Source organism: Thamnophis sirtalis, unplaced genomic scaffold, assembly GCF_051295495.1.
Source record: "Thamnophis sirtalis isolate CommonGarterSnake01/CBP01778 unplaced genomic scaffold, rThaSir2_p1.2 scaffold_10, whole genome shotgun sequence".
Taxonomy (NCBI): Eukaryota; Metazoa; Chordata; class Lepidosauria; order Squamata; family Natricidae; genus Thamnophis; species Thamnophis sirtalis.
In genome coordinates, this window is record NW_028261390.1 from 70,029,462 (window position 1) to 70,056,147 (window position 26,686).

Here is a 26,686-nt window from a genome sequence, read left to right on the forward strand (position 1 = left end):
TCTTGAAAAAAAAAACAGCTATCAGAAGGAGTAGATGCAGAGCACAGATTCCTAAAAAAGGAAACAAGTAGGTAAAATTAACATTTGGCCAGAGAAGCTTGGGAAAATGTTCGCCGCGAGGGCCTTTTGTCCAAGTGAATTGAAATCCGAGACATTTAAAGCAGCATTCAAACAAGGTAGCTTTGTACAAGCGACTGTGGCTTGAAAGGGAATGGAGCTCACCGTGGGACAGATAGACAAGATTGAGAAGGCACCTTTCTCTCTGCACCCATCTTTAAAATCTTAACAACGAAGGAGAAGGTGAAAGAACAGAGAATGTTTCTCCCAGGTCTCTGGCATCCAATTAAGGTGGGAAAATGCCAGAGAGAGAGAGAGAGAGAGAGAGAGAGATGAGATAAGAGGCAGCCCACTCCCATTTTCAGTTCAATTCAGAAGAGAGCTGGAAGGGACCTTGGAGGTCTTATAGTCTGACCCCCGTGCTCAAGCAGGAGACCCTATACCAGCGGTCGCCAGTTGGTGGTCCGTGAGAAAAATTTGATAGTCTGCAGAAAAGAAAATTGTGTTTTTGTATATTGCACTAAATCAGGGGTCCTCAAACTACGGCCCCTGGGACGGATATGTGCAATGAACGCTTGTGTTGCTACAGAGAGTCTCCCCCTTTGGGGGTTTTTTGTGCGGGTCAGAGGGGGGCAGAAATTCCAACTTGGGGTCTGCTTCAGCCTCCTGGTGGGGGGCCTTGGGCGAAGGCTGGAGGGAAGCACCGCTGGTGGTGAAGAGCTGGAGGGGGGATTGTACGGAGTTAGATGATATGTAGCCAAAACAAAATTCCTTTCTAGAAAACCAAGGTCATCCTTTGTCTCTGCACCTCTGCACCTGACTGGAACTGGATGGGAGGAATCTGTCTTCCATTGCCTGGAACTGGCTGACCATCTCAGCCCGCTGAGCCTCCAGGCGCCGGTACCTGGACTTGCCCTCCTGCAGGTCTTCCCTCTGCTTGGAAAGCCTATGCTTGTAGTCCTCAGTGAGGTGCTTCTGCTGAGCCTCCTTCTTGCTCAGATCCAAATTGAACTGAGCTGTTTTGCCAACTCTTTCTCATAGTAGCCGCTTAGCTCCAACAACTGCTTCTGGTTGGGGCCCTAAGGAGCCCGGGCAGGCAGGCGAGGAGTGGTTGGGAGGGGAGGAGCGAGTAGAGCCCGACAAGGCACCCCTCGACATGAGTGATATCAAGTTGGCCACGCCCATCCAATCACATGACCACCTAGTCACGCCCACCCAGCAGGTCATTAGGCAGATCATATTAGTGTTCCGCGGGATTTAAAATTATGAATTTAGTGGTCCCTGAGGTCCGAAAGGTTGGGGACCCCTGCCCTATAACATTTCAGGCAAGTGGCTACCCAGTCTTTGGTTAAAGACCTCTAGTTATGAAGCACCCACAACTTCTGAAGGCAACTTCTCTTCCACTGGTTAATTGTCCTCACTGTTAGGAAGTTTTTTTCCCCTTCACTCCAGGTTCTTCTTCCCTTGGTTAGTTTCCATCCATCACTTCTTGTCCTGCCTTCTGGTGCTTTGGAAAATAAGTTGACCCCCTTTTTCTTCTTTGGGGCAGCCCCTCAAATCCTGGACTCCTGCTATCATGTCCCCCCTGGTTCTTCTTTTCTCCAGACTGGCCAAACCCAAACCGTTCTGCGTATGTTTTAGTCTCCAGGCCTTTAATCATCTTAGTTGCTCTTCTCTGCACTTTTCCCAAAATCTCAACATCTTTGTTGTTATGGGGTCAGCATCAGTGGTGGGTTTCAAATTTTTTAGAACCTCTTCTGTGTGTGTGGCCTGCTTCTCTCTCTCTCTCTCTCTCTCTCTCTCTCTCTCTCTCTCTCTCTCTCTCTCTCTCTCTCTCTCTCTCTCTCTCCCTCCCTCCCTCCCTCCCTCCCTCCCTCCCTCCCTCCCTCCCTCCCTCCCTCCCTCCCTCCATCCATCCATCCATCCATCCATCCATCCATCTATCTATCTATCTATCTATCTATCTATCTATCTATCTATCTATCTGACTATCTATCTGACTATCTGTCTGTCTGTCTGTCTATCTATCTATCTATCTATCTATCTATCTATCTATCTATCTATCTATCTATCTATCTATCTATCTATCATCTATGTACATCTGTATCTATCTATCTATCTATCTATCTATCTATCTATCTATCTGACTATCTATCTATCTATCTCTATCTATCTATCTATCTATCTATCTATCTATCTATCTATCTATCTATCTATCTATCTATCTATCTATCTATCATCTATCTATTTGTCTGTCTGTCTGTCTGTCTATATCTATCTATCTATCTATCTATCTATCTATCTATCTATCTATCTATCTATCTATTTGTCTGTCTGTCTGCCTGCCTGCCTGCCTGCCTATCTCTCTCTCTCTCTCTCTCTGTCTGTCTGTCTGTCTGTCTGTCTGTCTGTCTATCTATCTATCTATCTATCTATCTATCATCTATCATCTATCTATCTGACTATCTATCTGACTATCTATCAATCTATCTATCTATCTATCTATCTATCTATCTATCTATCTATCTATCTATCTATCTATCTATCTGACTATCTATCTGACTATCTGTCTGTCTGTCTGTCTGTCTGTCTATCTATCTATCTATCTATCTATCTATCTATCTATCTATCTATCTATCTATCATCTATGTACATCTGTATCTATCTATCTATCTATCTATCTCTATCTATCTATCTATCTATCATCTATCTATTTGTCTGTCTGTCTGTCTGTCTATCTCTATCTATCTATCTGTCTGTCTGTCTGTCTGTCTGTCTATCTGTCTGCCTGCCTGCCTGCCTGCCTATCTCTCTCTCTCTCTCTCTCTCTCTCTCTCTCTATCTATCTATCTATCTATCATCTATCATCTATCTATCTGACTCTCTTTGTCTGTCTGTCTGTCTGTCTGTCTGTCTATCTATCTATCTATCTATCTATCTATCTATCTATCTATCTATCTATCTATCTATCTATCTATCTATCTATCTATGTATCTAATCTATCTTATCTATCTAAAAGAATCCTGCGAATTTACAAGACGGATGGCATAAGGAGCGAAGCCATTACAGAATCTAGTATTTAACCTACCGCAGTGTGTGGTGTGTACAGATTTCAGTGGATTCTACAAGCGGGAAGGCCGAATTTTCCTGCTTTGTGTTTTGCCAGCTAAGCAGAAGGAAACATCATCGGAGCACCCATCTCCACCTGATTGGGCTTCGAGGTAGAACAAGGATAGACGGTGGTTGATCTTTAGCATGATTAGGCCTAATAATAGCTGTGCTGTTAATTCTGGACTTCTTAAATTATCCAGACTCTTAATAGCTTCATAATGCCTCCCGTAATCCATTTCTGCTAAAATATTAACCATTCTATCCCTGTAGCCTCATAGTTCAGTACAGGTAGTCTTTGACTTACAACAGTTCATTTAATGACCGTTCAAAGTTACAACGGCACAAATAAAAGTGACTTGCAACAATTTTTCACACTTACGACTGTTGAAGCATCCCCATGGACACATGATCAAAAGCTGGATGTTTGGCAAATGACTCATATTTATGACGGTGGCACAGTGTCCTGGGGTCACATGATTCCCCTTTTGCGACCTTCTGGCAAGGAAAGCCAATGGGGAAGCCAGATTCACTTAACAACTGTGGCAAGTAAGGTCGTAAAATGGAGCCAAACTCACTTAACAACTGTCTCGCTTAGCCACATATGGGGGTGATGCAGGTTGCATGATTGCCTCTGTTGTGATTTACTGTTCAGGTAGTCCTCAACTTAACGACCACAATTGAGCCCAAAATGGATGTCGCTAAGTTGACTGAAGCGAGCTTTGCCTCATTTTACGACTTTCCTTGCCACAGTTGTTAAGTGAATCACTGCAGTTGTTAAATTAGTCGCCTGGTTGTTAAGTGAATCTTGACTTTACTTGTCAGAACACCCTCCCCCTCGGGACACTGCCACCGTCATAAATGTGAGTCAGTTGTCAAGTGTCCAAACGTCAATCACGTCACCATGGGGAAATGGTCATAAGTGTGAAAAACGGTCATAAGTCACTTTTATCCATACAATTGTAACTGTCGGGCCTGCAGCCTTCTTTTCTTTGGGATCTTTGGCCTGTCACATTTTCTATTCTTCTACTGTGCATTTTCTATTGTGGGAAAATGGGAGGGGGGATTGTACGGAGTTAGATGATATGTAGCCAAAACAAAATTCCTTTCTAGAAAACCAAGGTCATCCTTTGTCTCTGCACCTCTGCACCTGACTGGAACTGGATGGGTGGAAGCTGCCAGCATGGCAGTGGGAGATTGGACCATGGGATGGACTTGTGCCGAGGTGGTGCAGTGGTTAGAGTGCTGTACTGCAGCCACTTCAGCTGACTGCTATCTGCAGTTCAGCGGTTCAAATCTCACCGGCTCAGGGTTGACTCAGCCTTCCATCCTTCCGAGGTGGGTGAAATGAGGACCCAGAGTGTGGGGGCGATATGCTGACTCTGTAAACCGCTTAGAGAGGGCTGAAAGCCCTATGATGCGGTATATAAGTCTAACTGCTATTGCTATTGTGGGTGTGGGGGGAAAGATCTTGAACTTTCAACTGGGTGGGGAAAACCGAGAAGCTTTCAGATTCGGGTTTTCCCAGATGTGCCAACATGGCTCTCTTCATAAACTGAAACTTTGAGCAGTTCTTTGCCTTGGACTCTGATTTACTTTTGGATGCTATTTGGAACCCTGACAGTAACTTGGATTGGTCACTAAACAAACTGTTATAAATTGAGGACTAACTGTCTTGCACAAATTCCAGGCATTTTCAGGAACCAAGTTTAAAATATTGCACAAACACAACACAGTCCTGTTTGGAAACTGGACCTCTTAAGAGCCCAATTCAGTAAAATATGCCAGTTATTCACTAAAAGAATAAAAAAACGATGCAATCTAACTCTCCCCCCCAAACCCCCCCAAATAATTGTTTGAGGTGTGTGATATTAGGCGTACCACATTCCATTGTTTTTCTGGTTTTCTAAAAAAAAAAATGCAGCTAAAAACTTTCCGATTTAACTTAGGGCCATAAAAAAGGAATTCCTGAACTTTATTGCTAGTCCCTCTTTAAATATTTTTGGACACTTTTAAAAATGCTTGAGATTCTTCTGCCTGCGCAGACCTTCCAATGAAATGAAAACTCATTTCTATTTTTTTGTTTCCTCCGTATTCATCGACATTCCACAATGTGGTAATTTTGTCACAAAAAAACATGCTGTTTTAAAAAGTTTGGGGAACCATTACGGACGCGTTGTTTTTTCTTTCACCAAAGAACCACCCGGCCTTTTAATTACATCTTTCTCCCCATTTCGAATATTGTTACCGTTAATTTGATTTGTGTTCTCCTTTTCCCCTCTTAAGGACCGAGAGTAAAAAGTTTAGACTTTTTCATTTTTTTACAGAATACATGAGCAAAAAGGGAGAATCCCAAATCAAATTAATCCCCACGCCTTGCTTTTAATCATTCCAGCTGTGTGAATAGACACCGAAAGCAATCAAAAAGTCAAAGCAGGGAGTATTTGAGCATTTATTAATTCATGAAATTAAATTCAGACAGCCGCCCATCTCAGGAAAGTCACTCCGGCTGGTGGGCCATTAAAAACAGAATAATAAAAATACATACCTTAAAATAAGTTTAGGAAGTATCAAAAGGCAGCACAACGCAGGAGAGTGTTTAAAAACCTCGACAGCATAGAGCCGTGATAGCAAATCTAGGGAATGCGTGCCACAGCCGATACGGTGGGAACGAGCCTGGCGGTGTCCACAAGGACACAGGCAGCACGCGCATGTGTCTTGGCGCCACCACAAGTCTCCGCAACGCTCCAGCTGCTCAGCGAAGACTTAAAAGACCGTTAAGGAGCTCAGGCGGGCGGGCGGACCTTCCAGAGCACCGTATCGGAACGGTATCCGGTTCTCTGAGCAGGCTCCAGTACGCCTGTACCGGGGCGTACCGCCTGAAACCCACCACTGGTGCATGCGCACCTCCCTCCTGCCAGCCAGGTGATTTTTGGGTCTCTGTCGCGCATGCGTGGGGGGCGGGGCGCACGTGGGAGACATGTCTGCATGCGTGGGGGCAGGTCATGCACGCTTGCACTGAGGTTGGGGACCATGGGAAGGGTGTCACGCCCCCTCCCCCCGTGGCCTGTTTCTGGTCCCAGGAGGCCCAAAAAGGGGCTGTGAGAATGTGGGGTGTCCCCCCCCGGAGCCTGTTTCTGGTCCCAGGAGGCTGCAGGGAGGCCTAGTAGGCCAAAAGTGGTGTACAGGGGGTCGAGTGCTCATGCGCGGAGGAGGGGCAGGGTGCGGGGGGAGGTCACACACCTATGGGTGTGGGTGCGTGCATGCCAGTGGTGGGTTCCGGGCAGTTCCGCCCGCTACGGCTGTACCAGTAGTAGCCGGGAGCAGCGACCACCGTACCATTTGACCCACCTGCCTGCCCGCGTTCCGTAGCTCTTTAAAACATGACCAGCCAATTGCGCATGTGCGCACCGCCTGCAACAACCGCGCGACCTCTGCCGAGCAGCTGGGTGTCACAGGGCAGTGGCATGCACACATGTGTGCAGCACGCATGCCCAACCACGACGCCCGGGTGCGGCGTACTGGTTGCGACGGGGCCCAGAACCCACCACTGGTGCACATGCGTGCCCTTTCGGCCCGCGACACCAAAAACGTTAGCCATCCCTGACACAGAGCCGTCTCCCTTCGCGGCAGTTGGCCCCGACTTTTTAAAACATTTGAAATTGAGTTTCTAGCCCTCATGTTTGTGGAAGGCGACACGTTAAAAAATAACACGCGGAAAACAATACGTTGGCCAAGGGGAGAAAGCAAAATTTAAATCCTGAGCCATTTGCCCAATTCCTTGCTTGTTGACGTGCCACAGTTTTGAAATTTTCCTGATAAATTGGGCAACCGCTTGGAAGCCTAGCACTTTTTCCCCTGATGCTTTGGCAACAAGAAAACATTAGTTTCTCCGTCGCTTTGAGCTGGCGGAAAAACAAGTCGGGGAAAAACAGTTCTATTGACAAGCGTGTATTTCTTCTTCGGGTGGAATGTGGCTCCCTGCTTCATTTGTAGGTCTTAAGAGTGATGAATTGGCTTAGGACAGGAGTGTCCAAACTTGGGAACTTTAAGACTTGTGGACTTCAACTCCCAGAATTCCCCAGCCAGTTGGCTGGGGAATTCTGGGAGTTGAAGTCCACAAGTCTTAAAGTTCCCAAGTTTCGACATTCCTGGCTTAGAAAAAGAACAGCGTTCAAATAAGGGACCGTTTGATCTTCAGCATTCTCAACTTCTCAGAAACGATCTTGATCTCCAAAACTGGCCTGGAGGTAGCCTGTCCATTATCCAAACCTAGTTAGGTTGCCTTCTTGGTTGCCACAAAGAAGAGGGGGGTCAACAGGTCGGCGGTTCAAATCCCTAGCACCGCGTAATGGAGTGAGCTCCCGTGACTTGTCCCAGCTTCTGCCAACCTAGCAGTTCGAAAGCACGTAAGAAATGCAAGTAGAAAAATAGGAACCGCCTTTGGTGGGAAGGGAACAGCGTTCCATGCGTTTTTGGCATTGAGTCATGCCGGCCACATGACCACGGAGATGTCTTCGGACAGTGCTGGCTCTTCGGCTTTGAAACGGAGATGAGCACCGCCCCCTAGAGTCGGGAACGACTAGCACATATGTTCGAGGGGAACCTTTACCTTTATGTATGTATGTATGTATGTATGTATGTATATACACCATATATATACCCCACACACACACCAGTATAGTAGGGGGTCATCCTATTCGCCAATCCAATTCTCCTATCCTCCTCCTTCTGTTCTTCTGTTCTTCTCCTTCTGTTCTCCTCCTCCTCCTTCTCCTTTTCCTTCTGTTCTTCTCTCCTTCAGTTCTTTTTCTTCTTCTCCTTCTCTCTCCTTCTCTTCCTCCTCCTCCTCCTGTTCTTCTGTTCTTCTCCTTCTCCTCCCTCCTCCTCCTCCTTCTTCTGTCCTTCTCCTCTTTCTTCTTCTCCTCCTCCCTCCTCCTCCTCCTGTTCTTCTTCTGTTCTCCTCCTTCTCCTCCTCCTCCCTCTCCTTCTCTTCCTGTTCTTCTGTTCTTCTCCTCCTCCCCCTCCTCCTCCTCCTCCTCTTCTTCTTCTCCTCCTCCCCCTTCCCCCTCTTTTCCCCTCTCCATTCCCCATCTTTCTCCCTCTCCCCTCCACCTCCTCGTCCCTCTTTCCCTCCTCCTCCCCCTCTTTCCCCCTCTCCTCCTCCTCCTCTTCTCTGGACCTTTCTTAGTGCAGTGTAGGAGAAAGCAGCTGGGACAGTTGGAAGATCTGAGGGAGGCAAGATACGGAGGGAAGTGGAAAACCCCTGGAGGACAGAAGAAAAAGTCCCAGCGCCAGGACAGGGTGGAGGAGAAGGCTTCAGCCAAATATCCTCCCACCCCATTCATCCAGTGGGAGGCGAGAGCCAGAGGAACGGCTGCATTTCAAGCTAAAACGTCCCACTATTCCTCGGTGAAGGGACTCCAACTTTCATCCGTCTTGGATTCCTCATCTGAACTCGCATCTCCAGACTGAATTTTTCCCCTCTTCTCTCCCCCTCCACAAATATTTCCGTTTTAGTTCACAGTGATAAGATTCACCGAGCCTTCACCAAATTTTATTTGTGTATGGCTAAACTATATGTTATTCACATGTCTTAGCCTACCTTCTAATCTTCAGTTGAACTGTGTTTATTCTTAGCCCTGAAAAGATATACCAAGATATTGTTGATGTTGTTCCTGATGGTTGCGTATAGAATAGAATAAGAGAGTTGGAAGGGACCTTGGAGGTCTTCTAGTCCTACCCACTTCTTAGGCAGGAAACCCTACATTACTAAGTTGCATTCACAAGTTCTGGAGGCAAGTTGTTCCACTGATTAATTGTTCTAACTGTCAGGAAATTTCTCCTCAGTTCTAAGTTGCTTCTCTCCTTGATTAGGAAATTTCTCCTAAATTGCTTCTCTCCTTGGTTAGTTTCCACCCATTGCTTCTTGTCCTACCCTCAGGTGCTTTGGAGAATAGCTTGACTCCCTCTTCTTTGGGGCAGCCCCTGAGATACTGGAACACTGCTATCATGTCTCCCCTAGTCCTTCTTTTCATAAAACTAGACATGAACAATTAATCTTCATTTCATTAAGCTGACAGAACAATTAATCAGTGGGACAACTTGCCTCCAGAAGTTGTGAATGTTCCAACACTGGAACTTTTAAAGAATATATTGGATAACCATTTGTCTGAAGTGGTGTAGGGTTTCCTGCCTGAGCAGGGGGTTAGAAAACCTCCAACTCTGTTATTCTATTCTATTTCTCTGGAGAAAATCCACAATCCCAACTGATTTATTCCAGAAACCAATTATATATCCTTTCCCCTTTTCTCATTCTGAGTTCACAACTGCTGATCCTTAGAGAAAGCTGGCATGGGCTGCAGTAATCCAAATGGCCAATAGATGGCATAAAAGGGTTTTCCTGTTTCTCTTTACTGCCACATAGTGGTCATCAGCAATATTGCTGAGTATACAATAGAACAGGGGATTGGAGTATTCTATTCTATTCTAATTCTTAATCCTATTCCTGTATTATATTGTATTGTATTGTATTGTATTGTAAAGAGCCGAGGTGGCACAGTGGTGGTTAAATGCAGCAGTGCAGGCTACTTCAGCTGACTGCAGTTCTGCAGTTCGGCTGTTCAAATCTCACCGGCTCAGGGTTGACTCAGCCTTCCATCCTTCCGAGGTGGGTGAAATGAGGACCCGGATTGTTGTTGGGGGCAATATGCTGACTCTGTAAACCGCTTAGAGAGGGCTGAAAGCCCTATGAAGCGGTATATAAGTCTAACTGCTATTGCTATTGTATTGTATTGTATTGTATTGTATTCTATTATTCTATTCTATTCTATATTCCTATTCCATTCCATTTCAATCCATTCCATTCCTTTTCCTATTTTATTCTATTCTATTCCCATTCCTATTCTATTCCCATTCCCATTCCTATTCTATTCCTATTCCTATTCTATTCTATTCCTATTCTATTCCTATTCCATTCCATTTCAATCCATTCCATTCCTTTTCCTATTTTATTCTATTCTATTCCCATTCCCATTCCTATTCTATTCCTATTCCTATTCTATTCTATTCTATTCTATTCTATTCTATTCCTACTCCATTCCATTTCAATCCATTCCATTCCTTTTCCTATTTTATTCTATTCTATTCCCATTCCCATTCCCATTCCTATTCTATTCCTATTCCTATTCTATTCTATTCTATTCTATTCCTACTCCATTCCATTTCAATCCATTCCATTCCTTTTCCTATTTTATTCTATTCTATTCCCATTCCTATTCCTATTCCTCATTCCAACCAAAACTTTCTGCTGCAGGAAGACAAGCTTAGCCTTAGGTAAGATTGCTAGTCTACATGGATTTTAGAAAAGAATTTCTGATAGCAGATGATATTCTAGTCTGAATGGGTCGGTGGACTGGATTTATTTAGAAAAAACAAGCTACATTTCCTCAGTGATATTCAGTGGCCGATGTTCCTACAGACTCAGGGCGAAGGTACAAAGGAATCAGAGCTCGCTCCGTAATGGTGTAAAACTGTGCTTCTACCCCTTCCCCAATGTCAGGGGGGGGACCTCTTTAAAGTCCCCTCTGGACCTGTTTTATGAGTTTTCAGTTGACCTTGGAATGGAATGCAGTTGACCACAGGGCCTCCGTTGCATTTCCCGTTAAGCGTTGGCTGCTGTCCTTCGCTCTCCGTGATTGACAGATGCCATTGTTTCCCCCGTAACTCCTCTCGATACAATTGCGGAGTGTCATAGCGTGGCATCTGCAGAGCGTTGACGCTTCTGGGGAGGACAGATGTCCCATTGTTGCCCTGCCTGCAGGTGGGAAGTGGAGAACTGGGGACGTGTGACTTCATCGGTTGGCCATGCCGTTAACTCAAAGAAGGACCTACACCGGATATCAGGAGTTCTACGTCTCCTGGTACTCCATCTACGTGTTATAGTACAGGGGTGTCAAACACACGGTGCCCGCGGGGCCAGATCTAGCCTGCGACGTGGTCGGATCTGGCCCGCGGGGTTGTCCTGGAAAATGTAAGGAGGTGTCCCGCGTCCCTTCAACCTGGTGTATCTGCAGCGCCTCGGTCACGCAATGCAAAGAGGCAACATGCCAGCAGTTTGGGGCATGGCGTCAAGCTGTGCCGCGCATCCAGTCGGCCACCCCCACCAAGTTGGCCACCCCCCCATGAAGTCAAGCACAACCCTGATGCGGCCCTCAATGAAACTGAGTTTGACACCCCTGTTATAGCAGGTGATAATAGTACCAGAGGTGTTATTCAGTCGGTTTGTGCCGGTTTGCCCGAACCGGTTGTGGAAATCATGGGTTGGCCGGTCCACCCGCCTGGATTCTATGCTGTCCTATTTAGGCACATTTTCAAGCTATGTGTGCAAGCTGCGCACACGATCAAAATGCATGCGTGGAAGGCCGAGTGCGCTCACATTTGTGAACCGATAGGGAAAGTAAGTGAATATTACCCCTGAATAGTACGTTATCACTAGGGTAACATTAAGTATTATCATGCTGTCTAAAAAGGAAGATAACAGAATTAACAGAGTTGGAAGGGATCTTGGAGGTCTTCTAGTCCATCCCGAACCCTAGAATAAAATGAAGTGGTCACTCGGTTGAATTGGAAGACTATTGAAATGAAACAATGAATTTAAGACACTTGTCAAATTTCTTAATTTTTCCCTCCTGGCCTGAGGACACATAATTAAAAAATAAAATAAAAGCAACGTCAAATATCTGTTTGAGCGCCCCCGTTCTGGCCACCGTCGTTAAGCAAATCACTGCAGTCAAGATAGTCCCACGGTTGTTAAGCGAATCTGGCCGTTTTTCACATTTGAAGAGCAATTTTTGCCACCTGCCCACGGTCATATGATCAAAATCACGAGTTTGGCAATTGATTCATATTTATGAAGTTCACCACACCCTGGGATCGTGTGACCCGCTTTGACGAACTCCTGACAAACAAAGTCAATGCCCGCAGCGATTCACTTAACAACTGGTTATAACTCGAGGACTTCTTCAGCGTTTAAATGAAAATGCTGACTCTGTAAACCACTTAGAGAGGGCTGAAAGCCCTATGAAGCGGTATATAAGTCTAACTGCTATTGCTATTGCTTTATATGTATGTATGTACGTACACCATATATGTAAGCACCCACACACACTGGTATAGCGGGGGTCACCCTATTCTCCAAAGCACCAGAAGTCCGGACAAGAAACAACGGATGGAAACTAATCAAAGAGAGAAGCAACCTAGAACTAATGAGAAATTTTCTAGAACAATTAATCAGTGGAACTGCTTGCCACCAGAATCTGCAGGCACTCCATCACTGGAGTGGTCTGAGATGGTATAGGTTTTGGTCTGAGATGGTATAGGTTTCCCTGCTTGGCCAGGGGGTTGGTCTAGAAGACCTCCCAGGTCCCTCCCAACTCTGTTGCCCTTTTCATTCCGTTAAGACTTGCAGTTGTCTAGGATTTTGACCTGCACGGACCTATCAAGCGTCCTGAAAGAAATGTTAGGTGCCAGCCTAACAATGTTTTCCTTTCCCCCCCATAGGGATTGTGTTTCAGTGCCAACTGTGTTTTTTTAATAGCCCCAGAAACAAAAACCAACTCACCGTGACTAATGTATTCTGGCATCTGAAACGCTAAAAAGGGCCAGACAATTAGGAAAGTTTTTGCATGCTATCAGCAAACACTTACCCCAAATATTTTGACCCCGGCTAGGAATCAGCAGAAGGAATAGGGCATCATTGGATTAGCCTGCAAAATATGGATAATGTTGGCATATTATTATTATTATTATACAATTGTATCACAGCGGCCAGTTGTTTCGCCGGATTTGGCATTGGTTACTAGTCGGGCCCCACCCAGGGGCCTAGGACGTCGTAACGTATTTTCGTAATATGCATGCAGATCCAAGCAGTGCGGCTTTTTGCATTTGACTGATGGAGATTTTGTCAATTTTTAACTGTTTTAAATGTAATTCCAGTGCTTTTGGAATAGCACCCAGTGTGCCAATTACCACTGGAATTACCACTGCTGGTTTGTGCCATAATCGTTGAATTTCGATTTTTAAGTCCTGGTATTTCGCGATTTTTTCATGTTCCTTCTCAGCTACCCTGCTATCACCTGGTATTGCGATGTCTATGATTGTGACCTTATTTTTCTCAACCAGTGTGATGTCTGGTGTATTATGCGCCAGTATTTTGTCCGTTTGTATACGGAAATCCCACAAGATCTTGACCATCTGATTTTCGGTGACTTTTTCAGGCTGATGTTCCCACCAGTTTGTTGCTGTTTTAATATTATAATTTTTGCACAAATTCCAATGGATCATTTGTGCTACTGAATTGTGCCGCAATTTATAATCAGTCTGGGTGATTTTTTTACAGCAGCTGAGTATGTGATCAACAGTTTCATCAGCTTCTTTGCAAAGTCTGCATTTGGCATCATCAGAGGATTTTTCGATTTTGGCCTTAATGGCATTTGTGCGGATAGCTTGTTCTTGCGCAGCCAGGATTAGTGACTCTGTTTCTTTCTTTAATGTACCTGTTGTTGTTGTTGTTGTTGTTGTTGTTAGTATTATAATTATAATTATAATTATTATTATTATGGCACTGGAAATTGTGCCAGAAGTTTGGATTTGAGTACAGCAAAAACCACTGGGAACATCCGGTTCAGAAGGTTTTAGAGAATGAGAAAGTCAAGATCTTGTGGGACTTCAGAATCCAGACTGACAGGCACTTGGCCCACAACACACCGGACATAACAATAGTTGAAAAGAAAAAAAGTTTGGTTCATTGACACTGCAATACCTGGTGATGCGCGGATTGAAGATAAGCAGCAAGAAAAAAATCACAAAGTACTGGGACTTGCAAATTGAGGTTGAGTAACTGTGGAAAAAGAAATTGTGTGTTGTCCCGATTGTAATTGGAGCCCTTGGAGCAATACCTAAAGGGCTACCTCACTATTTGGAAATTTTAAATTTATCAGACTTGAGCATTCTGATTCTACAAAAAAACACCCTACTTGGAACAGCTTATATCCTCCGACATTACCTTAACAGTTCCCAGGTCCTTGCTTAGGACTTGAGCTGTTGAGCTACCAACCAGCCCCAAAGGCTGTGAATCTCACCAAAGATTAACTAGATAATGATGATGATGATGATGGTGGTGGTACCCATTGTCATCGGGGCACTTGGCACCATGTCCATGAATTTTACAAGATACATCCACAAATTGCAGCTTCCTGCAATAAACACCAGCGGAGCGGCAAAAACTGTATTGCTCGGAACATCGTATATTTTAAGAAGGTCCTTGGTTGATACCTAGGACGCTGGCAGCAACCCGTATCAACCATCAGCACCAGTCAATTTGTGATGCATTTTTGAATGTTCAGTTGGCTGAGTTTCATGTTTAATGAACAAAGTAAATAATAATAATAATAATTTGATACCTAGGATGCTGGCAGCAACCAGTATCAACCATTAGCACCAGTCACTGGTATTTGTGATGCATTTTTGAATGTTCAGTTGACTAAGTTTCAGGTTTAATGAATAAAGTATATAATAATAATAATAATAGGCTGCAAGTGGTCATAAATCACTTTTCAGAGTGGTGTGTGTGAGAGAGAGAGAGTTGGGAGGGGGAGAGAGAGAAAGAAAGAAAAAGAGAAAAAAGAGAAAGAAAAAGAAAAAAGAGAAGAAAGAAAGAGAAAAAGGAAGGAAGGAAGGAAAGAGAGAGAGAAAGAAAGAAAGAGAAAGAAAGAGAGAAAGAAAGAACGAAATAGTCTAAACTCCCAAGTTTTTAAATATTTTATATTGTGGTGACCAGAACTGGTCATAGCTTGTTCATGAAAGGAACATGTATGTTTGAAACATACCTATGCTTTATACATATCTGATACCTATCTACACATTTACCTTTATCTATACATAAAGATTAATCAGAAAATATATTTGGATCAAAATAGAATTGGTGGTTTTTAACAGGGACAGAGAGTACTAAACGCATTTCATCAGTGGCAAAAAATTTTGTGCTGGCTGCCAGTTTATTTCCAGGCACAGTTTAATAAATCACTCTTAAATGTTTTTATTATTTTTATTTTTGCAAAAAAATGTGTTAAAGACATAGAAAAACACAGCTCTAAAATTATCCTCGGTTCTCTTGTAAGAATGTTTAGTTCAAAAGTTGAGTCAAACCGGGGACAATTTCAAGAAAATTCATGCAAAGGAACCTTGATGGTGAATGTACTTCCCCAGCCCAAACTTTTTTGTTAAATAATTGCATATTTCCTTTTTTCAGGGACGTATACAGGTAGTCCTTGATTTAAAACAGTTCATTTAGTGACCAAAGTTACAGCGGTGGTGGAAAAAAGTGACTTATGACCGGGGGTGGGCTTCAAAAATTTCAGCAACGGGATCTCTGCCCAGTTGCTGGGTGGGCATGGCCATGATGGGCGTGGCCTAGTTGGACTCCTGTATCATGGCGCAGCTTGCATTTTCACCTTCCCAAGGCTCCAGAGGCTTTCCTCGAGCCTCCGGGAGGGTGAAAACTGCCTCCCCCCAGCTCCGGAGCCCTTCCGGGAGCTCCGTTTCCCCTCCTCCGTGCAGGCCATGCACTACCCCGCATCCAAAACGGGCTGTGGAAGTCTCCTGGGAGTGGCGGGATGGGGTGGAAGGGTGGGCGGGGCCAGCCAGTGGTGGGACTTGTAACCAGCCATAATGTTAACTATTCTGACCCCCCCTCGTTCCACACCAAAGTGCACTCCGAGCCAGAGATAAGTTACGGCATTTAATTAACAGACAGGTCCTTGGCAGCAACCTGGCACAGACAAGCTTGGGCAGCAATAAACACAGATAAGGCTTGGCAGCAATCCAGCCTGCCAAGCTCCTAACAATGTTCTCCGACATTCGATCCTGTGTTGACTTCTGCAAAGAGGGGCGTGGGCACAAGTAGCCTTTTTATAGTCTGGAGAGGAGCCTAATGACCACCAGCTGAGTGCAATTACCTCCTGTAACTGCGCACCTGTTCCTTACGCCTATTAGCTCTTCGATGCCGGGCATCCAGGAACAACTCAGGCTCACTCTCCCTTGTCTCCTCCCCACTGGTCCAAGGCTCAGGTGCCTCCTGGTGGTCAACCAGCCTCTCTGCGCCCTGCTCAGAGTCGGAACCCTGTCCAGGGTCCTCCACATCCTCCAGAGCCAACTCATAGGGTCCCTCGCTCTCGGAGTTTGGTGGTAGCTCCAAAGGCTCCTGCTGGGCCACCACAGTTAGCTATGGGTTCTCCTGAACCTGGCCGAACCCAGAGCAGCCCACCCCCCGCTTATGACCGTTTTTCAGTGTTGGCAACTGGTTCATATTTATGATGGCGGCCGCGCCCCCTGGAGTCACAGTGATCCTCTTTTGCGACTTTTTTGACGAGAAAAAGTCAGTGGGGGAAGCCAGATTCACTTAACCACCGCATGACTAACTTAACAATGGCAGTGATTTACTTAATGACGGGGGCTGGAAAAAGATCATAAAATGGAGCAAAACTCACTTAACAAATATACTTAGCAACATAAAAATGTTGGGCTCGATTGTGTTCGTAAATTGAGGGCCGCCTTAAATCTGAAAATCTAGATCAGAGATGGAAGATTTTTTTTTATCACTCTTGTTTTTACATGCAGGAAAAGTGGAAAAATTTGGCTGCAAATCCATGAATTCAGAGGATATTTAGGATTAATATGCAATTGAAACCGGAGGCATTTGTTTTGGGACTGATGGAGAAACAGCTGGAAAAAGAAACAATGGAACTTTGTTTTTAAAGTTTGATAACTGCAGCGAGGCTATTTATAGGTTCAAAGATGGAAAGATTTGGTGGCGCTGCTGCTACCCTTGATGGACGAATGCTTGATGAATTTCCTGCGATAGCAAAACTGACTTCCTCCATTAGTCAAAAGACCATATCTGCATTTAGGGCAGACCGGAAAACCTTATAGACTTTTGGGGGGTGAAAAAAAGAATTGAACTTATGCTTTAGAGATTGAATTATTTCAGAGAGAAGTGTGAGAGATATTGTGGATGGCTGGATGGCTGGATGGCTGGAAGGATGGATGGATGGATGGATGGATGGATGGATGGATGGATGATGGAGGGAGGGATGGATGAAGGGATGATGGGTGGGGGGAATGGATGGATGATGGATGGATGGATGATGATTTATGGATGGATGGATGAAGGGATGATGATAGATTGATGATGATTTATGGATGGATGGATGGATGGATGAAGGGATGAAGGGATGAAGGGATGATGATGGATGGATGGATGGTTGGAAGATGATTTATGGATGTATGGATGATGGGTGGATGTATGGATGATGATGGGATGGATGGATGAAGGGATGATGATGGAGGGATGGAGGGATAGCAATAGCAGTTAGACTTATATACCGCTTCATAGGGCTTTCAGCCCTCTCTAAGCGGTTTACAGAGTCAGCATATCGCCCCCACAGTCTGGGTCCTCATTTCACCCACCTCGGAAGGATGGAAGGCTGAGTAAACCTTGAGCCGGTGAGATTTGAACCGCTGAACTGCAGATAGTAGTCAGCTGAAGTGGCCTGCAGTACTGCACTCTAACCACTGCACCGCCTCGGGATGAAGGGATGATGGGTGGGGGAATGGATAGATGGATGGAGGAAGGGAGGGATGATGATTTATGAATGGATGATGAGTGGGGGGGGATGGATGATGGAGGGATGATGGAGGGATGGATGACGATTGGATGTATGGAAGGATGGATGGATGAAGGGATAATGGGTGGGTAGATAAAAGGATAATGGGTGGATGGATGAAAGGATGGAAGGATGATGGGAGGGATGAAGGGATGATGATGGATGGATGTTGATTTATGGATGGATGGATGATGACAGAGGATTACAGATGATGGTGGGTGGATGATGGATGATGGATGGATTTGGGGGGGGATGGATGGATGTTCATTGGGCAATTTGCCTCCGTTGATGAAATTTAAGTAGAAATTATAACTACATAGGGTTTTTAAAAAATTGGCATTAGCATTTCACTCTTGCATCATTGTTTTATTTATACCTCGACTTACAACCCCATTTTTCTGTTGCTAAGTGAGACCTTTGTTAAGTGAGTTTTGCTCCATTTGGCGACTTTTCCTTGCCTCGTGTGTTTGTTAAGCGAATCACTGCACTTAACACGGTTGCTAAGTGAACTTATCGAGCTATAACCTCCCATCTTTGCAGAGCGCTAATAGGCTGGTGGGTCACGTTTACAAACTTGATCTCCAGTGATTATAAATAATTACAGCCTAAGAACTGAGCTATAAACTTGGCCATCTGGTTCCTTTAATAACTTTAAAGTGGTGCTGATAGCTTCGCGTAGAACTCTGACATCTGGAACGCAGGACACAGCGGGGGGGGGGAGTAGTTGCGGCGTGTCTTACATCTGTAGATTCACGGTGTGTGTGTGTGTGTGTGTGTGTGTGAGTAACATCCGCTTCGTGTTGTTTTCAAGCATGTCCATTGCTTTTTCGTCTGTGGCATAAAGCGTTAAGTAGATCAGAGAGAACCCAACCCAGCCTATATTCCAGGGGTGTCAAACTCGACTTGATTGAGGGTCACATCTGGGTTGTTCGATGGGGGGGGGGAACGCGGCCACCTCAACATCATTTGTGTTGGGATGCCTGCAGGGGCCTCCTGTGGTGCTCTGCCAGCAAAAAAGGGAGTTCAGGAGAGTTGCGTGTGACTCTCCCGAGCTCCGTTTTCATTGGCAGTGGCACTGTACACTGTACAGCCTGGGGGCTGGGTAGGGCAGAAATGAGCAACAAATGGGCCGTTTTTGCCCCCCAGCCCCCAGCAGCACTCTATAAGCCTCCATAAGGCTATGAATGCATTTTTTTTTACAAAAAACGGGCCCGTGCATTTTTGGGAGGTTTGCAGAGTGCAAAAACTTTTTTTTTTCTTTTGGAAAGCTCTTTAACTGATTGATGAGAATTAGATTGATCAAGTGCTGTGCCAGCAGAAACACTTACCTATTTACTGTATTTCTCTCTCTATTTCTCTATCTCTCTACCTACCAACCTACCTACTTTCTCTCTCGCTCTCCCTACCTATCTATTGTATTTCTCTCTCTCTCTCTCTCTCTCTCTGTGTCTTTCTATTTCTCTCTATCTATCCCTTTACCTACCTTCCTACCTACCTACCTACCTACCTACCTACCTACATACACACACACATACATACACACACTCTCTCTCTGTCTCTCTCTATATCTTTCTCTCTCTCTATCCCTTTATCTACCTACCTAACTACTCTCTCTCTCTCCCTACCTACCTACTGTATTTCTCTCTCTGTCTTTCTATTTCTCTCTCTCTATCCCTCTATCTACCTACCTACCTATGTACACACACTCTCTCTCTGTTTCTCTCTATTTCTTTCTCTCTATCCCTTTATCTACCTACCTAACTACTCTCTCTCTCTCTCCCTACCTACCTACTGTATTTCTCTCTCTTTCTCTCCACCTACCTACCTACCTACCTACCTACCTACCTATCTACCTACCTACCTACCTACCTACCTACCTCCTTTTTTAAAATTTGCCTCTTCAAAATCTTGGTGCATCTTATACTCCGGTGCATCTTATACTCTGAAAAATACGGTATCTAAATCTTTTGAATATGGGCCATCAGAGAACTTTTATTTTTGCCAATCGGTGTTTCCTGTAGATATGTGCGGTAGAGTCCTTAACCTTGACAAGGTCTATCAAGCGGGACCTTGAAGTAGGGCCTTCTCCATGGTGGCTCCCTCCCTGTGGAACTTCAACCTTGGAGGGATAAGATTGGCCTTGGTTTTGAAACGCTCTGAAGACCTGGTTTCCTGACAATGAAAATTAATCAGAGTCCTCCGGGATTGGGCGGCCTATAAATCGATTTAATAAAATAAGACTTGCCTCCAGAAGTTGTGAATGCTCCAACACTGGAAGTTTTTAAGAACGAGATTTGTCTGAAATGGTCTAGGGTAATCTTGGCGAACCTTTACGGCATTGAGTGTCGAAACGGGGAGTGCGCATAGGAGCACCAGAAACTGCAAGATCAGCTCCCGTGTGGGAGCGCTGGAAACTGGAAGAACTGTCCCCTGGCGCGCATGTGCACACTGGGAAACTGAGCTTCCAGTTCCCATCCTGTGCATCCGTGCCACTTACCTGGTCTTCCTGTTGGTGGCGCACATGCGCCCGTGAAGACCAGCTGGCTGCTGGAAACCGGAAGCTCAGCTTCCCGGGGCTCCCGTGTGCAAAGACCAGCTAGCCGCTGCACACGTGAGCGTGAGAACCCGGAAGAGCAATGGAATATCCAGAAAGATGTCTCTGTTGGCACTTCTGGCACTCGTGCCATCGGTTCGCTCTCACAGGTATAGGGTTTCCTGCCTGAGCAGGGGGTTGGACTAGAAGACCTCCAGGGTCCCTTCCAACATTGTTATTCGTCGTTCTGGTCCTGCCAGAGGCTGAAGAACCTCCGGGAGACAGGCAGCCATCCCATAGTTGTCACCAGAAGGATGAGGGGATTATTCAGTTTTGTATTTCAGGCTGTGTTTTTATCAGTTGCCCGGAGTCACCTTGAATGAGTTTGGCAGCCCCCATACATTTCCTTAATACGAAAAATGAATCCATAAGGATGAAGCGACATGGGAAACGCGCGTCAACATTTCCTGATTAAATTGGAGGAAGACAAGACCTGTCTGGGAAACACCGCGGCATAATCTGCATTTAAAGCACATGCTTTTTGGATCCAGTACAGCAGATTCAGGAGGGCAATTAATCAGCTCCAACCTGCTTTTGTTTCCCCAGGCTTTAAACCTCACGACATAAAACAAACTCTAAAGAGAGATCGGCCTTTGGAATTGCAACCAAAGACCACGCCATAAATTTCCTTTTATTAGCATCGGAGTAAATATCCGTGTGTGCTGGCTTGGGGCATGGAAATAGAATGCAAAGAGAATGTTTTAGCTCTTAAGTATTTTTTTCTTCCCCTTTGTATAAATTAAGGGATTTAAGTTGTAATTTTACACCCTGTTTCCTGAGCATGCATGTTTACGCAGAAATAAGTTCCAGTGGCTTAGCTTAAGCTGCTGACCCCATGGCAACTTGAGTTCAGATTTGCGACTAATACGTGTCCATCATCTCTTAGAGCTGTGTTGGTGAACCTGTGGCCCGCAGAGCCATTTCTGAGGGGCACATGAGGCCTTGCCCTGTCAGCTCCAGCGCTGGCCAGCTGATTTTCGGCTTTGGTTTTCAACCGTTTTTCCTCCTCCAGAGGCTTCCCTGAAGCCTCCGGAGGGCGAAAAACCGCCCAACGTGAAGTCCGTTCCCAAACTTCCAGGTTAGGCGGTTTAGCCTCCGGAGGGAGAAAAATACCTCAACAGGCAACCCAGAAGTCCGTTTCTGAACTTCCGGCTTGCCCATTAGGCGGTTTTTCGCCCTCCGGAGGGAGAAAAATGCCTCAACAGGCAACCCAGAAGTCTGTTTCTGAACTTCCGGCTTGCCCGTTAGGCGGTTTTTCACCCTCCGGAGAGAGAAAAATTCCTCAACAGGCAACCTGGAAGTACGTTTCTGAACTTCCGGCTTGCCCATTAGGCGGTTTTTCGCCCTCCGGAGGGAGAAAAATGCTTCAACAGGCAACCCGAAAGTCTGTTTCTGAACTTCCAGCTTCCGTGTTAGGCGGTTTTTCGCCCTCCGTAGGGAGAAAAATGCCTCAACGGGCAACCCAGAAATCCGCTTCTGAACTTCCGGCTTGCCCGTTAGGCGGTTTTTTGCCCTCCGGAGGGAGAAAAATACCTCAACAGGCAACCCGGAAGTACGTTTCTGAACTTCCGGCTTGCGCGTTAGGCGGTTTTTCACCCTCCAGAGGGAGAAAAACGCCTCAACAGGCAACCCGGGAGTACTTTTTTGAACTTCCGGTTTGCCCGTTAGGCGGTTTTTCACTCTCCGGAGGGAGAAAAATGCCTCAACAGGCAATCCGGAAGTATGTTTCTGAACTTCCGGTTTAGGTGTTGGGGCGTTTTTTTGCCCTCCCCAGGCTCCTAGAAATCCTCTGGAACCTGGGGAGGGTGAAAAATTGACCTCCTGGACCCACCAGAAGTCGGAAAACAGGCCATTTCTGGCCTCCAGGGGAGTGGGGGAGGCTGTTTTCGCTCTCCCCATCTCCTAGAAAGTTTCTGGAGCTTGGGGTAGTTGTAAAACTGATCTAGCGGGCTCAGTGGAAGTCGGAAAATGGGTCATTTCTGGCCTCCAGTGGGGGGACAAGCCATTTTTGCCCTCCCAAGGCTCCAAGAAAGACTTTGCTGGATGTGAATGAGCAGAATTCACAGTCAATGAATAAAAGGGTTTTTTCTCGGGAGAAGGAATCTGCTTCACGCTCTCGGGAAGCCTCGGTCAAAACAACTTCCTTCGTCGCCTTCTCAAAAACAAAACAACAACCAGCGTTTGCCTAAGTAAGATCTCTTTAACCAGCCTGTTTCTAAATAGAGCAATACGGCGGTTGAAATGGACTGTTTATATTTGCTCTGTCTGTTTCTAAACAAATTATATTTTTCAGGCCGGGTTTCCACTTAAGGCAAACCCCAGACAAAAGGTGGAAATACAACGTCCTTCCTTGCTTGCGATCCGTCTAGTTTTAAAAAGCAAATAATCATTTGAAGAGGTTCGCCAGGCTCTCATTAAGGCTTTGGCGATGCCCGCTGGACCGACTTCCAACACCTCGAAGGGCTGGGAACGAGTTGAATGTCTCTGCAGTTCCTGTATTTATAACTTCCACCCACTACGCCCTTGTCTCTTTTTCCTGTTTTCCCTGTAAATCGCTCTTAACACCTGGGACCTGTTTGGCTTTCAGGCAATAATACACCATGCCAAGACGCCGCAATGAAAACAGTTGTGTAGGGTTTGTGTTGTGTTGCGGTCTTGCCACAGGCTGTGTTTGGCACGGATTTGACATGGGTCTGAGTCAGTGGTGAAATTCAATTTTTTTTACTATCGTTTCTGTGGGTGGGGCTTGGTGGGTGGGGCTTGGTGGCCGGCCACATGACCACGGAGACATCTCCGGACAGCGCTGGCTCTTCAGCTTTGAAACGGAGATGAGCACCGCCCCCTAGAGTCGGGAACGACTGGCACATATGTGCGAGAGGAACCTTTAACTAAAGTGTCAAAACCTTCTGTTAACAAACACTTATTGTGTGTTCCTGGGTGCTCTCTGAGCTGGCTTGTTTTCTTGTAGACGTTTCAACACCCAACTAGGTAACATCATCAGTGCTAGAAAGGAGTGGCGCTTGCTGTCAGTTTGTATTCTGGTGTTTTGCCCTGTCTGTGTGGGTGGAGGAGATCTTAGAATTTCTTTAGTTGGGCTGTTTACTGATGTGGCTGTTTGGCAATTTCTTGATTGAGGTATTGTTGACTTGAACTGTTGATCTGAAGTTGACCTTGGAATTATTGCATAATAAACATTGCAATGGAAATTAATCCCGGCATCTTCTCAAAGCTTCCATTTCGTAAAGTGGCCAAGTTTAGAGACTCTTGTACTACAGACAAAAAAATTTATTCTGGTCTTCTCTAAAATGATGTTCTACTCACCACCACCAGGCTGGTCAGGTTGACCAATGATACCATAGTTCACTCCCTTTGGATAATGCCATGTAAGTGCGCACTCCGCGGTTTGGGGATTGTATTTCTCCAGAAAAAATCCTGTGCCCTCCAACCAATTAATTCCCTCCTCTTTTCTTTTACAGAAAGTCACCGGAAAAACTTTTAGCGATAAACATTTTCGATCAGGATTGGAAAATGGCGTGCTGCTGTGTGAGTAAGTAAGAAACAATTTTTTTTTTACATTCCTGGAATGGAATGGAATGAAATTTGGACTAGACTAGACTAGAATGAAGTTTAGAATGGAATAGAATGAAGTTTAAAATAGAGTAGAATAGAATAGAATAAAGTATAGAATAGAATAAAGTTTAGAGTAGAATAGAATAGAATAGAATAAAGTTTAGAATAGAATGAAGTATAGAATAGAATAAAGTTTAGAATAGAATAGAATAAAGTATAGAATAGAATAAAGTATAGAATAGAATAGAATGAAGTTTAGAATAGAATAGAATGAAGTTTAAAATAGAATAGAATAGAGTTTAGAATAGAATAAAGTTTAGACTAGACTAGAATGAAGTTTAGAATGGAATAGAATAGAATGAAGTTTAAAATAGAGTAGAATAGAATAAAATATAGAATAGAATAAAGTTTAGAGTAGAATAGAATAGAATAAAGTTTAGAATAGAATAAAGTATAGAATAGAATAAAGTTTAGAGTAGAATAGAATAGAATAAAGTTTAGAATAGAATAGAATAAAGTTTAGAATAGAATAGAATAGAGTTTAGAATAGAATAAAGTTTCGAATAGAATAGAATGAAGTTTAGAATAGAATAGAATAAAGTTTAAAATAGAATAGAGTAGAATAGAATTCTTTAGAATAGAATAGAATAGAATAGAATATAGAATAGAATGAAATTTAAAATAGAGTAGAGTAGAATAAAATATAATAAAGTATAGAACAGAATAAAGTTTAGAATAGAGTAGTGTAGAATAGAATAGAATAGAGTTTAGAATAGAATAGAATAAAGTTTAGAATAGAATAGAATGAAGTTTAAAATAGAGTAGAGTAGAGTTGAGTTGAATTCAATTATTTATTGGCCAAATGCGATTGGACACACAAGGAATTTGTCTTCGGTGCATAAGCTCTCAGTGTACATCAAAGCTATAAGTGATAAATCATGACCATAGTCATCATAAAAATACATTCATCATAAATCATACAACACCTAGTGATAGTCATAGGATGCTAAATAAGCAATCAGCATAAACCATACTAGGAAACTTAAGTAAAACAATATACATCGTAAAGGCACAAGACACAAAGTTATAATCCTAAGTAGAAAAGGAGAAGAATAACTAACACAGAAACCCTTCATCGCGGTGCGTATGTCACGTTGAGGAAGGACACCCCTCCCCTCTCCAATCTTAAAAAGTTTTGGAAATGTTTCGCCGGGCGCTTGAAACGGCCCCCCAGCATGAGCTAAAAATGCAGATTGTGGCCAGTTTTGCTAAAAAGAGTCAGTTTCCCAGACGTCGCCAGGGCAGAATTTGCTGGTAAGAATCAACTGACTTCAAGCCAAAGGCAACGTCTTTAAGACCTCCAACCCAAACGCGCTTAGCCAAAACAAACAATGCCGGCTCATCGTTCAGTCTCTTGCCTCTTCGGGAGTTGGACGATCACGGTGGGGTTTTTTTTTTTTAAACACCCCCGCAAACATCTGGCGGGGATTCTCCCGCTCTGGATGTGCTATCTTTCTTTGCAGCGTTCCCGAGGGAGGTTTCTCAAAATATAGCGAGCTATTATTTAATACGGGGGGAGCCGTTTCTTACACGGAAGCATTCTTCACGGCCGATTAAAAAAATAAAATGAGGATAATGAGATTTCCATGTGGGTGCTGGACTGTGGATTTTTTTTACAAAAGAGTCTTCAGAATTTCTAGAATTGCATCAACTCCACACTGTGGAGTTCTTGGTGCTCTCTAAGGTGGGCTGTTTTCTTGAAGATGTTCCATGGCCCACCTAGGCAACATCATCAGGGCTAGGATGGAGTGAGGGAAGAGGAGGAAGAGGAAAATGAAGATACTTATGGGGTTCCTGGTGCTCTCTAACCTTGATTGTTGCCTTGCAGACATTTCATGGCCCAACTAGGCAACATCATCAGTGCTAGAAAGGAGTGAGGGAGGAGGAGGAGGAGGAGGAGGAGGAGGAGGAGAATTGTGGAGGTCCTTAGTGTATTTTAAGCTTGATGGGTTTCTTACAGATGTTTCATGACCCATCTAAGCAACATCATCAGTGCTAGAAAGGAGTCAGGGAGGAGGAGGAGTTTGAAGAGGAGGAGGAGGAGGAGGAGGAGGAGGAGGAGGAGGAGGAGGAGGAGGAGGAGGAGGATAATTGTGGAGGTCCTTAGTGCATTTTAAGCTTAATGGCTTTCTTACAGATGTTTCATGACCCATCTAAGCAACATCATCAGTGCTAGAAAGGAGTGAGGGAGGAGAAGGAGGAGGAGGAGGAGGAGGAGGAGGAGGAGGAGGAGGAGGAGGAGGAGGAGGAGGAGGAGGAGGAGGAGAAGAATTGTGGGGGTCCTTAGTGTATTTTAAGCTTGATGGGTTTCTTACAGATGTTTCATGACCCAACTGAGCAACATCATCAGTGCTAGAAAGGAGAGTGATTGGCGATTGGCTTGCAGCTCTTACATAGGTACATAAAACATCTCACATTCTGGTTAATGTGGGAGTGAGCATGAGGCATAAGCAGTCCAGCTTAAAATACGACCGTTTCTCAGGTTGTCTCGAACCCAATTGAATCTTGCCTGCAAGCAGGCGCAACCGGGCTGAAGGCACCTATAAAATCCTTCCGTTGGAGGTTACAACTTGGG

At 44.7% G+C, this 26,686-nt stretch overlaps 1 protein-coding gene across 1 annotated transcript in view; it reads left to right on the forward strand.

Moving 5' to 3' along the window:
* LIMCH1 (LIM and calponin homology domains 1) overlaps positions 1-26,686 on the forward strand; it is a 167,867-nt gene that overhangs the window by 32,870 nt on the left and 108,311 nt on the right. The window contains exon 2 of the mRNA XM_087724842.1: positions 23,958-24,028. Coding sequence (XP_087580968.1) covers positions 23,958-24,028 — 71 coding nt within the window. The remainder of the gene's footprint in view (positions 1-23,957; positions 24,029-26,686) is intronic.